Below are 16,812 nucleotides of genomic sequence, written 5' to 3'. Positions count from 1 at the left end.
AGTTCTGCCATTTCACTTGTGGTGGACCCGAAGCTTGGTGTACACATTTTGGAGACCTCAGAGAGTTAGTGGGGGGGAGGGGATACCATCATACACTCTTGCTTTTGACAGCATCATATTAAATATGGGACACTATATAAAGCATCAATTTTTCCAGCCCAGCTTTCCAGCAAGATACCTTTCAGCATTTTCACCGCAACTATTCTGCATGTTGGTGATTTCTTAATTCCAAAAGCAGATGCTTGTACCACCTTTCCAAAAGCTCCGTGTCCAAGAGACTTTCCTGTAAAGAAAATAAATTGGAGAGAGACATTCTGGTAAAAAAGAAATCTTGTCAGGAAATGGCTTCATAGATAATGAATTGGAAAATGTGCTTTACAATTGAAAAATGTGCTTTACAATAAGTCCCACGTGTATATTTGCAACATATAGGTGTTTCGGGTTTTTTGTTTGGTTTGGGGTGGTTTTTTTAGGAGTAAGCAGACAACCCAGAAGACAGTCATTAGAGAGAGTAAGCGATATGGTTGAAAATCATGCTAAATGAATGCAACCATTCAGTGGAGGTACACTGGCTTCTGACTCATTTTCTTCAGTCCAGCTCTGTCAGAGAAAGATTTGCTCCTCTCTTCCCTGAGCATAGTGCACCATGCAGCAGGCTGTGACACTGCTAGTCATGTCCTCAATAACACAGGGCCTCCACCTAATCTCACACACACATTAAGATGCAGCTTGCCACAGACTTCGGTATTTTTTTACAAATGAAATCCTACCTTCTCAAACAAAGTGCCTTAAAATTATCTTCATTCCAGGAAGGCAGCAGCAACTTTGCATTGCAGCCCCTGGAATATATGCTCAACCCCCTGATGCTCTTCCCTAACAAACACTTGTAGGTTGAGATCACGGAGTGGTGAGAAGCTGCAAATCTGTGCAAATGAGACTTTTATGTTTGCAAAATGAGGTCTGGGGGGATTCACTGAGAGGGAACTTGGAGTGACAAATGATGGGTTTGGTCATGGAGGGTATGACACTTCCAGGTGTCCAAGGACAGACATTTGTACTGCATCATCATGCTACAGATGATGAGTAGACCACAGGAGAAGCAGCAAGAGGTCCTTGAGATAAATCAATGGGCATCAATAAAATTCTCCAGCAGCAGAATCTGAGTGTCCTTTTCATGTTCAGAACCAGGTAAGACTCCAAGGGTACTGTTATAACTTTTCTAGAGTTTGTGACATTTTATGTCAATCATATGATCTTCACAGCCTTCTTCATGATTTATTAGCATTCAAAGCAAGGAGTATTGACTACCTCCTTGGTACTGTGCTCACATAGACAGGCCTGGTTGCCTTTGCCTTCTCTAGTGGCTGGCGGAGTTTTGACCAGAAAGATCTTGTCGGCACATCAGCTCGCAATAAATTTTATTTCCAAGTAACTATTTTCAGATTGTATTTGTGCTTCACCTTCAGCAGAAAGCAGGCACATAGGTGGCTAGCAAGAGTATAGCAGCGGGTTTTGTGATGTAGAGAAGAGTAGAAAATAAAGGCCAGCTTTTCATTATAAAGGCAAGGAATAAGATGTGACATATTTATTTCTTAAGTATGCACATGCAACATAGCCATATCCATAGCACAACCGGCTTTTCCTATGTTGGACGTCTGTTTGACTAGCCCTTTCTTGGACATCTACCTTGCTGTTGTCTAAGTGACAGATGAAACCCACTCAGACACTCACAAGCAGAGAAGAAGAGCTGCTGTCAGTTCTAAATTAAATAGATACTACCTTGTATATGTGTATCACATTTCTAAACTGTAATTCTCAATCAGTCAGTAGAAGCAAATAGCATATGTTATCAAAGCAACAGAAACTTGAAGTGGAATATATTAAGCCAAAAAATCCCCAAAAATTTGTTTACCTCCTCGATGTGCAAAAGCGTTGCATTTTTTTACAGCAAATAAAACCCATGAAGAAATTAACCTACATGGCTGAAAAGCATTAACAGACTGAGCCTTGGTTTGTGAAGGGCCTAAGCCCTAATGTTTGACACATAAATATGAGCAAATTAGTGTGTGTCTTTGAAAATTTACAGTCACCTTTTTAGTTACTGCATATAGCTTCTTCATTCAGCAGATGTATAAAAGAAACATTAAACCTAAGGTCTCAGTTTTCTTTGTGAACTGATGTTCTTAGTCCTTAATGTATCAACTGTGCGTGGTTCCTAAAAGATGAAGTTGCAGTTTGAGGTCCTGTAAAACTCATCGTACCTTTGTTTAATCCATAACCTTAATCTGTTTCCATCACTGTTAACACACTTCCCACATCGAGATAACCTACTTAGTCACCACTTGGAAAACATACCACTTAGGTCATAAAGCTACACAAAGCTGCTAACCTTTCATAAAGGAGAATGAGCACTGGAAACAACACTTCCTTCTCTAAATAATGGTTGTGATTTAATGGGAAACTGTAATAACGCTTGATGTATTAGACTTCATTGCTTTGCTGTTGTTTGTACCGTGCTAAATTTTAGCCCAGAATAGGGCTGCTTTAACGTTTCAGCACATGGATCAGACTCCACACTTTAGTAGGTAGATTGTGTCTATGATTGCTCTTGCAAAACCCCTTATGTTGACACACAAAATAATTACAGAAGTATTAAATGGAGCAATTAAACAGAGGAATATTCAGTTGCCCAACCATCTTAGAAATCAACTTGCCACAGCCTTCAAGCAGCTACACTGGCCAAGTTTGGGGTAATGCTCAGGTAGGAAAAGTTGCAGCATTTACATCCAGACCAAGGAAGCAAAATGCTCTACTTAAATTTTCTGCCTTTGACTTTGGTTTCTTCCAGTAACTCAGAACTCATTAAAGCAAACATACCCCTCCGTCAAGGAGTTTTGGATCAGGAGGTTCCATTTCAGTCCCATTTTAGCAGAGTCCTTCAAGCATGTGCATTGCTGGGCTGGGGCATCATCAAAAAGCACTTGCAGACACTGCTCTCTAAGTCTGTGGGAAGGCAGAGGCTTGAAGGTGCGTTTGTTTCTCAGGTCTTTTGCCGCAGTTTAAGTCTTCTGGGTTTCCCCCACACCCAGCTTCATATTTTCCATTATGTTACGTACACCAGTGCTCCGCGTGAAGGAGAACAGAAAGCGCTGTGCTCGGTGCCAGCGCTGTGGGCTTGCAGCGCCCGGGGGGAGCAGGGCTCAGGAAGCCATCTACCACCGGCGCCTTTGGCACTGTGCAGGAGCTGTGCGGCAACACTCCCTCGGGGTCCTGCACCACAGCCCCAGCAGTGTGTGACCTCTCATAGATGAGGAAGGTCAAGCCCAAGAGTAAGGTGAGAAATGTGTGATAGCTCAGCTAGCGCTTACACTGGGCTGCAATGTTATCTCCAGCCACGCTGACAGTGATTTATAGCACCGTCATTTTTCTGCCTAATGAAAAGATGACATTTTGCTCTCAGACAGACTAATCTATATTGAATGTTAATTATCCTGACTTCAGTGGCACCCATATGAAATTTTCTGTAACATCTGTAGCTCTTACATAGGAAGGGGGTGTCTGGTTATATAAGCGTTGCATCGCAGCCATGGGCTATACGTGTGTGTGTTGAAGGAACAAACTGAAAAAGAGATGTGGGCTGAAAGCAGAGACTTATTTGCAAAAGTTGCAATAAATATGTATTCTGGAGGATAAGTAGGTGGAAAGAGAAAAATAGGCATATCTGATGCTGGAAGGGGTTGCATTTACAAGTAAAAATATTTTTGAAAAACCATAGAAGCACATTTTGTGTTTCTGAGACACTAATCCTCAGAGACTTCCAAGGTTACTCAAAGACTGAGCCAACTGCCATGTAAGCAGGACTTGCACTGAGCTAATCTAGCATACTGCACATACCCAGCTTCTCTGAATCTGGTTCTCATTCATTGTCAGCATTCTTTCTTTGTTTACACCAGTTCTTCCAATTTTAACTCATTCTCTGGTCATCATTCCTCACCTCCAGACTCCAAACACGAAGCCTGCAGGACATGGGGTTTTTTCTTGCTGTTTACATTCCATTTCTGCTTGATTCTTTCCATGGGATTTACACAAAAATAAAACATCGTGTAAATGAACAATCACATTGTCTGCCCATCAGGCTCTTGGTCCATCATTGTAAGAACACTATTTGGAGATTGAAGACACTCCAGCACAAGGTTATGTTTCAGCATTCCCAGAATTATGTATGACAATTATAAATTGCTAGCAATATATTTCAGCTGTACTTATCCACATCTGGTCACCTTGTGACTTCCAGCAGGCAAATTAAGTGTGATCCTAATTGTATGCATGTTTTAATCACCCTCTGCCCCTGATCCCCGGAGGATGGAAGGAATCTGTTACAGCTCCTAGCTCTAGGATCTCAGGGATTTTCTAGACCTTGCTGTAGGACAAATATGATGCATGCCTGAAAGAACAAACAGCACTATAGCAACAGGCTGAACTTATCACTGATATTTCAATGTTGACCTTCTTGCTAAAATCTGTGCGGTTTCCGGAGGGATTCCTCAACTTCAAAATTTGGCTCCTACCCTCCTGCCCTCCTCAGCAGCCCCACACTAGGCTAAGCAAGTCAGGAATGCTCCCAAATCCATGCCTTTCACTGGGGCATCTGTAGGCGAGCTAGCTCTAGGTTCAAAGTTTCCATGGATATTTATTTAATTATTAATGTGTGGACTCATGTGTCACATTCTTCCACTTTATGGTGCACTGACAAGAATGTTTACAAATCCCCAGCACAGAGGGAAAACAGGGAGAGTGGGCTGGAGAGAGGAGGAAAGGGAGAAACTGGGAGGAGTACAGGGTGGACTGCGAGGACCCATTTCTGCATAGGCTTTTTTCCAAATGAGTACATAACCAGGTTACAAGGGGAGTGCAGTAAATGCCAAAGGTCAGGCTCCTGAGTCTAGGGAGAACCATCCAAGTCAGCAGTCTGATTTGGAAGCCTTCAGTTGCCTGTTTCTACGTCATGTTTTAAGCAAATCCGTCTGCAAAACAGAGTGCAACATTCTTGCCTGTATTCTTTTTTTATGGCAAGGTGACCACCTTGGTGGATGAGGGAAAGACTGTGGATTTTGTTTACCTAGACTTTAGTAAAGTCTTTGACACCATTTCCCACAGCATTCTCCTGGAGAAACTGGCTGCTTGTGGATTGGATGGGCATACACTTTTCTGGGCAAAAAACTGTCTGAATGGCCAAGCCCAAACAGTTGTGCTGGACGGAGTGACATCCAGCTGGTTGCCAGTCACAAGTGGTGTTCCCCAGGGCTCGGTGCTGGGGCCAGTTCTGTTTAACCTCTTTATCACTGATCTGGACGAGGGGATCGAGTGCACCCTCAGTGAGTTTGCAGATGACACCAGGCTGGGTGGGAGTGTTGGTCTGCGGGAGGGCAGGAGGCTCTGCAGAGGGGTCTGGGCAGGCCGGGCCGATGGGCCGAGGCCAGCGGTGTGAGGTTCAACCAGGCTCAGTGCCGGGCCCTGCCCGTGGGTCACACCAGCCCCAGGCAGCGCTACAGGCTGGGGCAGGGGGCTGGGAACTGCCCGGTGGGAAAGGGCCTGGGGGTGCTGGCTGACAGCCGGCTGGGCATGAGCCCCCCGTGTGCCCAGGTGGCCAAGGGGCCAGCAGCGTCCTGGCCGGTGTCAGAAACAGTGTGGCCAGCAGGGCCAGGGCAGTGACCGCCCCTGTACTGGGCACTGGTGAGGCCGCACCTCGAACCCTGGGGTCAGTGTCGGGCCCCTCGCTGCAGGAGGGACGTCGAGGGGCTGGAGCGTGTCCAGGGAAGGGCAGCGGGGCTGGGGAAGGGGCTGGGGCACAAGTCCTGTGAGGAGCAGCTGGGGGAGCTGGGGGTGTTCAGCCTGGAGAGGAGGAGGCTGAGGGGAGACCTTATCGCTCTCTGCAGCTGCCTGAAGGGAGGGGGTAGGCAGGTGGGGTCGGTCCCTTCTCCCAGGTAACAAGTGACAGGACGAGAGGAAACGGGCTCAAGTTGCGCCAGGGGAGGTTTAAATATCGTAGGGAAAAAATGTCTTCACAGAAAGGGTGACCAAGCATTGGAACAGGCTGCCCAGGGAGGTGGCTGAGTCACCATCCCTGGAGGTATTTGAAAGACATATAGAAAGTGGTGCTTATGGATGTAGTTTAGTGATGGACTTAGTGCTGGGTTAATGCTTGGACTTGATGATCTTAAAGGTCTTTTCCAACCTAAATGATTCTGTTATTCTGTGATTCTATTTTAGCTTTCCTACCTGGAGTCAAAATGTACTTATGGGAAGTCAGGTGGACAGTCAGTCAGTTCTAAACACTGTAATTCAGTCATGGACCAGGGCATAGCTCACACCAAACCTGGAAGTATGTTGTGCTGTGTGTCTAAAACACACCCAGCTTCTCTTTACCTGTAGTTATAGGTACAAGTTATTCAATCTGCAAACCCAATAGGAAGTCTGCCAACATTACCTAGTTTCAGCCTTTCCCTTGCAATTTCCCACTTGCTGGCATCATAAGGCAGATGTTCACATTGCTCATCTAAGGGGACTTCGTCAGGGTCCATTATGATTGACAGATAATGGTTGGTCTTCATTTCAGAGGAATAAGGCTGGAAAACAAAGAATATTGCAAAATGAAAAAAAAGGGTAAGGCTATCCGTAAGCATCTTCTTGTTTGGATTGATGGCTCCAAGTTAATTCTGCCCACGGGGCCACATGTTTCACAGTGCAGTACGCAGTTTAGTTAAGCTCTCTTTGGATTTTTTATGTATCGCAAAATTTTTTTGTGTAAAAGAAACTCCTTCCTTTAGTTTTCCTCCTATGTGACTTACTGGTTTCTTCAATGAAATCCATGTGGTTCTGTACTAACATATGGTGTTATGATACAGACCCTCTGCACAGTCAAGAGAAATATTTTCAGCAAATGACTAAACATTGCTGATAAAAATAACTTTCCTTCATGATTGTGCAAAGCAAGAAGTGGCCATATGCAACAGATGGAGTTCAACTGCTGGTGTTTATTTTTTCCATATACCCAGCAAAGACAGGTCATATGTGGTTAGAAGTTGTGCAAGACTAGTTGCCAAGAGACTAGACCTAGACATGATGTGTTTCAGAAACTGTTTATAAATTTTAAGAATTTTTTATTCCTTTGGTATAATTTCTGACAAATGTACTGAAATTATTTGAGTTTGGAGGAATTGAAAAACACGCAGAGTCAAACACGTAATTTCAAATGAATTTGACAGAAGTTCAGTTTCTACTGAGCAAATGGATTATCCACTTCACATGAGAAATGTAAGGAAGGATGAACCTAGTTTCAAAGTTTTCTGCAGTCCATCCATTTTGAAACATTTTTCTTCAAAAAGCACCGAGATTGCCATTCTAATCCAAAGGGCTTTTCTTGACACAGGAGCATTTATATTTCTATAGAAAAGGTCTAGTGTTTGCTCTGATATCCTGGCTATTAGTTGGAACGTATGGAAAATCTGTTGAACTAAGCCTCTTTGTGGTATATTTCCTAAACTCATGGAAACAACACACAGGCACAGACACAAACACACAGATATATCTACATATTCTTCTTTTGTTGCTTTAACTACCTCCTGTGACTTTCAACGTTCCTCCTTTACAGCTTGGAAATATGTCCCTAATTACATGCGTTTCCAGGCATTTGTTTGAGAAGGATATTACTAGCTGTGTGTGCTTTGGTTACAAACACAACTAGACTAAAATGACAGTAGCTAATAGCTCCTGCTTTTGTTGCCTTCCACCATCCTCAAAAAACAGAAAGTGAGTCCCAAGAAGATTGCACTGATGCTTGGGGAAAAGCCAATTGGAATAAAGTCTGGCTCCAAATGATCCACTGGCCCTAATCAGGACATGGGTAAGTGGGATATGGATAGAAACAGAAGCATGTGTGGTGCTCCAAAAAGAGCATTCCTTGATAGAGATGTGTACCAGACTGCTCCTACCAGTCACTTCAGAAGGGCTTTTAAGTGGACCCACGCCATAAAAAGCAACAGGGGAGTGGGAAGGTACAGAGAGCTTCCTAGGGTTCTTTATCAGATGCATTGCATTCCTTGGCACAATTAGAGATTTGAAACATTTTGAATGATGAAGAATTGTTAAGTATGTCATTTGTCCCTTTATGTGTAATAGATCTTAAGAAAATGATCTCAGAGAGCCTGTAAGTATTTTTCTCTGTTGTGGCAACATAATTTGTATAGGAAATGTAATTCAGAGCTCATTCCAGACATAAATCCCTGAGAGTAAGGGTTTGTAACAGAAACACAGAGAACACCGTAAGCATAGACCAACACTAGCTGGAAAGGCTCATCTGGAAAGGAGCCTTCACATGTCATCTAGTTGAAGTCCCTTGTTTTACAGCAATGATGATTATTTTTATTATCTTTTAACAATCTAAAAAGCAAATGTCAAGTTTTGGTATTATAATACATTAAAAACGTATTAAGTGGATTATTATTAATTAAAACGGGAGTGGCGAGAGGGGGCCATGCAGCCATTCCTCATCTCCTGTCCTGCAGTGCACCCCGTCAGCCCAACACTTCCCTTCCTTCAAATCCATCTACTCCTGCAAGTTGCTCTGAGATCTTTCTGCGCTACTGAGGAGTTGTAATTTTCTGCTTATGAGAGCTGCTGTGGTTTAAACTGCACACACCACACGATGCAGACATGGTGCTGTCAGGAAAAAGGGCTTTAAACCATCACAGTCAGCCCTGGACAAGAAAGAGGGTCAGCTGCAGGGGCAGTTAACATCATGCTGATACAGGATCATCCACTCTAGAGGCTGCACCACCAAACCTACTTCCAGTAAAATATCACTTTGGAAGTGATGTAATTATACCAGACGCTGTATGCAAGCCAGACCTCAGTGTGCTCTGTGAAGATCTGTCATTCCCGATCACTCAGATCTTCAAAGACATTAAGATGCCAAACCCCCACAGCTTTTAAGGGAATGGGGATGCCTTTGGTGGGAGTCAGGCACCCAAATGCTTGTGAGTCTCAGAGCCTTGCCCCCACCCAGGCTTTGCTTCCTGGCTTACTCATACTCAGCCTTGCAAGTCATGGTTCCCTCCTGGGCACCCATCAGCAGCCTTGTGATTGCACAGGGAACAAAGGTAAGCAGTAAGTGAATGAGGTTTCTTTTTGGTAGACCCAGCAAACCCAGTGGCCTGGGAAGGATTTTCTAACAAGAGCAAGGGGCTGGTGACGAGAGGCAGGTGCTGTCGGGAGCTCCCTATCTGCTCTTACCCTCTTCAGCTTGCGAATGAAAAGAGTCAACAGGAGCCAAAAGAGCGTTGCAGCCACACAGGTGCAGGTCAGGGTTATTAGCTCCAGGTTTGACCTCTCCGATGTGCCTGGGAAAATCAAGTGGCAAACATTTTAGAAAATGACCTGCAAAGCAAGGGCACTTTATGTTTCTTTGCCATTAAAATAAAATACCAGGAAGGACCAGCTTCTTTTCAATGGGGTATTAATCTCTGTTTGGACTGGCTCGTGGAGCCTAGAAACAAAAAGGTCTCCCCAGCAAAGCCATTGTATTGAACCCAGCAAAATTGTATTTGATCCGTCTGTGAGATTTTCAGTAAAAAGCCAGCTCTTCTTTCAGGTGCAGGAGGCAGAGTAAACCAGGTTGAGGATGGCTAGTCAGACAATAATTCCCTTTTGAGGTAAAAATTCAGCTGCAGGGTATTTTTAGCCAAATTTTCTCAGTGTGAGAATGCGTGTGGACCAGTGCATGTGATTTGACCCCTTCACCCGCCAGCAGCAAAACCCATCTAGCCAAGCCCACAGCTGAGAGAGGAGCAAAGGTCTCGAAAACACTCACTCCCCAGCACCCTCGGGAGAGGACGGGGCTGCATGGAGGGGACGGCTCTGCTGGCCCTTCCCCATGGGCAATGCCGTGATGTGAGAGCTGCTGCTAATGTGCAAGAGAAACTCCATGGAGGGCTTGTGCAGGTGCAGATGCCAGTGAACCCAGGTGTGACCTGGGGCACACTGCAGTGTAGCTGCTTGGGTTTTGCTGTCCAGGATGCTTGATGCTTTTCCTTGGGTACCATGTCTGCCCTGCCCCAGCTCAGCGAGATCTTCTGTGCCAATGACTGAGCCCTGCAGCCCATACCTCCATCCCAGCTGTTCTGGAAACCCATCAGCCCTAATCAAAAACCTCGGCACTGGAGAGCTGGGGGCTGCCTTGGGGTCTCGCAATGCAGCCAGCAGGAGTCCATGAGCTCTTTTTCCCATGGGCTGGATGGATCTGGTCTGGCACCTGTGAGTTCAGCTCATACAAAGCATGGCACAGAGGTCTTGAGCCTCATCCCCACTGGGCAGAAACCCAGGGCACAGAGCCTTGCATTCCTTCCAACCCACCGGTCCGCCAGCAGGCTCTCTGTCCTCAGGTCTTCTGCCAGTCACGCTGGCAGCACTGGGCCAGGCTCCCTGAGGGGACATCAGACCCTCTCCTCCCCCTGCAGCACCCTGCAGAACCCAGCTGGCAGGGAGCTGGGAGAGCTCTCCAAACCGGGGAACAGATTAAGCACAGAAAGGGGAAAAACAAAAACAACAACGACTGAAAACAGAGCAGCAAGAAAACATGAACATTAGAAATCTGGAGAGTATTAGAGCCCAATGACAGATCTTAAAAAAAAAAGCCAAAATAGAATTCGCTTCAGACTGCTGTTTAGGGACTCATAAAATGGTTTCAGAGCAGTCTGTTTTGCAAATCCTGTGTTCGTGTCAAAATACCACACTTCCCACAATATGTTTCCCATCTGATTGGTAGCAAATGCAAAAAAACCCCAAACCCCTCATGTTCTGCCTTTTATTCTGATACACCCTCCAGAGAGAGAAAATGAGAGGACAAGGAGGAATAAATCTGAGCATGATTTCACAGTAGTTTTGTCAACTGCACTTGCAACAGTTTCAGACCTCGGGCAGCCCGGTGTTACCCCTGACACATGAAAAAGGGATGATTGATGTCTCACTGGTGGGCTTACCGGGTAATCCAGAGGAATGTGTTGCCTGGTTTTAGGCAAGGCTACAGAGCTTTGTTCAGAGGTTGAATTGCTTCCTGTAGCTGTAGCTTAACTAGCATAATATCTTCCTTCTGTAAAGGTGATAATCAGATTTACGTTCATGACCTATATCTAAGATTCCTCTGGCATGTCCATTCTGGAGCTTGGAGAATAAAGCTCATTGAAGAAAAATATGACTGCAACTGCTAATGGGGATATAAAGTATCTATTTTTCCAAAATACCGAGAGCGTTAAATTTTCACAAGTATTTTTTTAAAAGGCTTGATTTAGATGCAGGACAAACTGATGGCATAAATGATACAGTCTAATGCAGCTTGCCTATCCTCTGGCATCAAGCTTTCCTTTTACATATGGATACTCTCCTGCTTCTGAGCATCACTTGTGCAGATGGTGAGTAATAGTTTCTGACATTTATTCAGCAAAACATGGAGGGGCTGAAGGTTCATTTGTTGCTGCTGCTCCATATGGCAGGACTCAGAAAACCCAGGAGGCATGGTACTGCCAGTCCTGGGGTGGAACACAGCAACTCTCTAACTGCTACTGTATGCTGCCCAGGAGTTAGCGAAGAGAGGTGAAGGTGATGTCTTTGAAATGTCTGAGTGAATTTAGGCAACCAGAAAGCATTTCTCCAGGCTGGGGTTGGGCTGGGTTATCAAACACCAGATTCCTAATCTTGTTAAAAGTCTTGCAGCCAGACCTGGCTGAGTGCCTCTCAGCTGGGTAGGAAAAGGTTTGATTTGAGGTAGGACAGACAGGAACGCTCAGAAGTATTAGGATTAGCAGAGTTAGGATATGCTGTAAGCAGGACTAAATCCCTCTCTCTGCCTGGTAGCCCAAGATTTCTGGCTCCTGCTTACACCCCTCCCAGACCTTTACACACCAGCCTCTTGGTTAGACACAGACTTTCCCCCATGTGCAGCTCTTCCCCATCCACCTGACTCACTGCAGAAACAGGCAGCCCCCATCCTCCCCAAGAGGCCCCCACACCACCACATGTCCCTGTGGTGCTACAGAGGGGTGAGGGGGGTGGTGATTGAAGAAGTGCCACCAGCAGCAGCTTCTCTCTCTCAGCAATGACAGGAGCCGACAGGACTGTGCAGGTGTGCGGAGATGAGAGCCTGGACTAGTGTGTTGAGCCAGGAGTGAGCTCAAGCCTTGGGCTGGCGTGGGCTCATTAGGATTTCAGCTCTATACATCAAGGTGCAGCTCAGGTGTCAACCAGGGAAAATGCAATGCCTGGGGTAGCAACAGTACTCTGCTGCACCAAAAGCGTCCCTCATCCCTACACCAATGTGATCTACCCTGCTTAGTCCGTGTGATCCTACGATTACAGCAGTGCAGCACTGGAAAGGGTGCTCAAGAGATGCTGAGGAATTTCCATCCTTGGAGGTTGTCATGACCTAGCCAGACAAAGCCATCACTGACTGGATGTAGTGTTGGTGATGATCCTGGTTTGAGCTGAGGTTGAACTAGAGACCTCCAGGACTCCCTTCCAACACCCTTTGGTGGTCCTCTGAGGTAACAGGTGTCTAAGTGTCCCCTGATGTTCACCTTTCTCTTACAGTCACCTACATAACCCATGCTGAACCACATCCAGTAGCCGAGGGAATTCCATGGCAAAACTTTGTGGAAGCATTCCTGATGACTTCAGAGTCACAGTGACCCAAAAAGCACAACAACTTTTTGAGGTACAAAGTCAGAAATGTAGGTAGATAGAACACCGTTTTCATAGTGTTGGAATAGTTCACTGAATGCTTAATAAATACGATGCTTTCCTTTTCAGCAGGGATCACATTCAGTTAGCAAGCATCAGCTTTAAGATAGAGCATGTCGCTCTATTAATTTGCTTATACATCCAGATTTCAGTGAACATGAACTGTAAAAGATGCTCCTTCCTTCGTCAGCACACCCCCTTCAAATGGTGCAGCATCTCTGCAACTGGCTGCACTGCTGGCTCCTGCTGAGAGGGGGTGCGACGGTCCTCAGGAGGAGAAGCAGGACAAGGCTTTCATGGCAAATCATCCACTCTGCAAGCAGGGTGACCACCCGAAGGACAGCTGCCCAGGACAGCCTGTGTTCCCCCCATGCCCAGCAGCTTATGCCCCTAGGCTTTTAGGTACACGCTCCCCTCCGCCTGCTGGGTGCTCTGTCAGCCGTTTGCTGTTCCCGTTCCATCCTTGCAGATTCGCTGCCTCTTCAGTTCCTCAGCCAAGAGCAAGCGGACAGCTTGCTCTGACATGTCCACAAACTCAGCCCCTCTCCTCCTCAGACAGCCCGGCAAGCATGGCTTCCAAAGCAAACATAGGCTGTGATTATTTAAAGATGGCCCTTTGATTCCACCATCCATTCATCCATCTTGGATACAAAAATAACACATTGTTTTATCTGTGAGTATAAGAATGTTTTTTCAGAGGAAATAAAGAGAGCAGACAACTTCCTTCCTGACTCATTCACAAACTACTCTTCCAATCTGCTAAACATGGCCATCAACACGAGGCATTGCTCTGCCCCCTTTGATCTGCAGCCCTGTGTCCCGGGAGCTGCCAGGACAGAGGGAAGGCTTTGGTGCTCACAGCGGCAGGCGCAGGGTCTGTGTTTCTCAGAAAGACAAGCAAGTGGCAAAACCTAGAAAAACCCCTATGTTTAAGCCCTGATGTCGTCCCTCCAGGCTCAGGGACAGGGTGTAGTGAGAGGCTGCCATTCCCTGGGAGAGGGACAGACACTGCAGATCAGCGTAGGAATGAGAGAAAAAACCTCCAGTGACACCCCATCATGTAGTAGGAAGAGAAAGGGTGGAGAGACATTTTCCTTGATCACAGCAGATAAACTGTCTCTCTTTTTTAATTCAGTCTCAAAGTAATAAATTTTAATACGGCAGTCTTCATCTCCTGCTTATTTAAAAGCTCCCATAAAAGTCACACAAGAATATTGCCAGTGGTCCCTCAGGACACGTAACCAGGGAAGAAGCCTTCCTGGCTGCTCTCTTTTCCCTCCTCTGGATCACAGCTAGGAGGTATGCCTTCCTTGAAGCCATCTGACAGAATGCTTGTGGTTGTAACAAACAGCCAAGCAACAACAATGTTAAAAATCAATACCATAATGAATTACATTGTTCAGCACTATCAATTAGTAGGATGCATTGGGCAGCAAGCACTTAGGCACAAGTTATTCTTTCAGCTATTATAGCAGCCATAAAAACCTTAACATTTTTCATGAGGAGATAGGGTGTTTTAACTCCTTGGTTACACGAATTAGGCCCGCCCACATGTACAAATATTTCTCCCTGACCTTTTAAAGCAAAACCATCATTGTATCATCAATAATCACCATTAACTGAGAATGCTAACTGGCTCATGACTGAAAATCAACTCTGATCTACTAGCTGTAATTGTCTTCTGCGGTAGGGTAGTATCCAAATACTCAGTAGTATTCAGATACATTTAGCAATTGTATGAGAACATCCACAGAAACATAATCCCTGCCTGAGAGACCTGGTGGTAGACAAATTGTCTTCTGCACGTAGAAATTAAATGCATTTTGGACTATTTATTTAACATATGAGATCAATAAGATAGGTTAATTCAAAGTCAATTCATACATGGCAATGTATGTTATATGTGAGTTATATGGAGAATTTCAGCCTACTTCTCTTACCTCATAATATATCAACCAAAAGGGTATTCAATGAAACTGAAAAGTCACTGAATAAACCTTATTTTTATGCAATGTAAAATTACTTGATAGAAGTCACTGCCACAGGCCTGAGTCAAGCTTGGCAGAAGGCAGAAGCACACTAGACATTTAAATGAAAAGAAAAATAACTCAATGGTTACAGAAATAACTAGACCACACCTACTTCTTAAAAGTACCTCTGGAAAATGCATGTGTAGCTATCACTAGGCTAGAAACTTCTAGTCTGATCTGGCAGTTCACTTTACACTGAAAATAAACAAATGAAAATATCTCAGGCCTCTAATTTCTATGGAATTAACCTGAAATGAGAAAATGAGTGGCAGGAGAGTGTTCCTTGTTCTGTTTTTTGTTTGTTTTGATAATACTAAATTTACATTTGTCTTCTACCCTGACCTGATCTTTGTTGGGTTGAAGCAATTCTTCTTTTTAGGTCCATGTAAACACACTCGGAGTTAGCATTTCCTGCTAGGCTTCCTTTCCAACCTGGTACGCTTCCCTTGCTAGCCCTCACTAGGACTTCCTTCGAATTTCTGCCTTCACAGATCACCACATGAGTCCCAGTCACACCCCCATCCTTCCAGCCTGAGCAAGAACATCACCCTGGCAAGCTTGTTCTTCCCATTTAATGTCGTGGTTTACCTTGTACTGTGACATATGCCGCACTCTCCACGGACCCTTTTAAGTTGGTGGCTATACACTGGTAAAGTCCTTCATCTTCCTCTTTTACTCTTTCAATAAAGAGCATTCGGCTTCCGGGTCCTAAAATTATTCCTGTGAAATGAAATATTTTGCAATGAGAGGCAGCCAGGATATAAACAAAAACAGCCCCTTGTGTATCTTCTTCAAGTTCTTCTCAAAAGAAATCTGAGCCACAGAGAGCACAGCACAACGTTACCTGCAGGAAAGCTTGGATCTTTTGGGAATCTTTTGGAAATCAATGGTTACAAAGCACTTGTGTGAGTGAAAAAGCTCAGCCTAAAGGAATAGTCTTGGAAGCATGTGGTACCGTGTATACTGATTAGCACTGTGCACCCTGAGAAATGGGTGGTCTGATCACTTACGGGTGCAGGTCTGCCCCAGGAGCAGCTCAAGCCTAGAGCATTTCCAAGACTCAGCTCCATGCCCCCGCCCTGGCCTGACGGGCAGCAGACACTCCAATCTCACCTGCCCACGTGGCATGGAACAATGGGCCCCTTCACAGAAGGACCCCAGTCAGTGCAAAAGGATATCCCATGAGGTGCACCCTAAAACACAGGAGTTATCTGAGGTTTCAACATCTTGATTATTCCAGCCTAGGTCAACCCAGAAGCCATCCTGGGCCATACTCCAGCAAGTGAGGAAGAGGCAGGGAGCACATTCGGCCTCAGGACTGCCTCTAAGGCACCGTATAGCCAGGAAACGTGCAGTCAAGTACATACTTGTGTGTTTGGCTCCATCAGGACTACTGTTCCATCAAAACAAATTCCCACCATCTATTTCAGGCACCTAACTAACTACAGTGCTCTGACCTGCCCTCTAGATACATCTTCCTGGCTCCTAATTTTACGTGTTGCATTACACCCAAGTTAAGACATATAACGTTCATTTCAGAAGGCAGTGTTAATAATACACATTACAACAATGTGGTCACTGTAAAGCTTCATGGAATCTGGCTCTAGATTAAGTTTATTGCCTGGGCTGCAAGTCTGCATGGGCTTCTAAGTCACTTGGAGAAATCCTCAGAGTTTTTCCCAGTTGCCTTTATTTGTGCTATAGCAATTTGGAGTAACACACGACAGAACCATGAACACAAACTTTCTAAAATGTTGCTATCGAAGACTACGCTTAGGACTGGTCCTACAGATCAAACCTCCTTGCACATTTTTGCTGAGCCTGTAACACTAGCTCATTGAGTGCTTCTGATTCAAATGTGGACAAATTCCCATGAGAAAGGCTTTGCCTTTTCCCCCCATCATTCACCTCCACCTGAACTCTCCAAGGAACATTTCTGAACATGGAGCCTTAGCTGATCTTTGAAGCCACATTCCAGACATAGGAGTAAACA

General features: G+C 45.1%; 1 protein-coding gene across 1 annotated transcript in view; it reads right to left on the bottom strand.

The window, feature by feature from the left end:
• Positions 1 to 16,812, bottom strand: part of FLT1 (fms related receptor tyrosine kinase 1) — a 117,695-nt gene that overhangs the window by 21,285 nt on the left and 79,598 nt on the right. Inside the window, exons 15-18 of the mRNA XM_040583401.1 lie at positions 15,408 to 15,539; positions 9,292 to 9,398; positions 6,488 to 6,626; positions 179 to 283 (exon numbers count right to left, since the gene is read on the bottom strand). Of these exons, the coding sequence (XP_040439335.1) occupies positions 179 to 283; positions 6,488 to 6,626; positions 9,292 to 9,398; positions 15,408 to 15,539 (483 nt within the window). The remainder of the gene's footprint in view (positions 1 to 178; positions 284 to 6,487; positions 6,627 to 9,291; positions 9,399 to 15,407; positions 15,540 to 16,812) is intronic.

The sequence above is a fragment of the Falco naumanni genome, chromosome 2, assembly GCF_017639655.2.
Source record: "Falco naumanni isolate bFalNau1 chromosome 2, bFalNau1.pat, whole genome shotgun sequence".
In the NCBI taxonomy this organism is placed as follows: Eukaryota; Metazoa; Chordata; class Aves; order Falconiformes; family Falconidae; genus Falco; species Falco naumanni.
The sequence above is the reverse complement of the archived record's forward strand: the minus strand, read 5'-3'. Positions and strand labels throughout refer to the sequence as shown.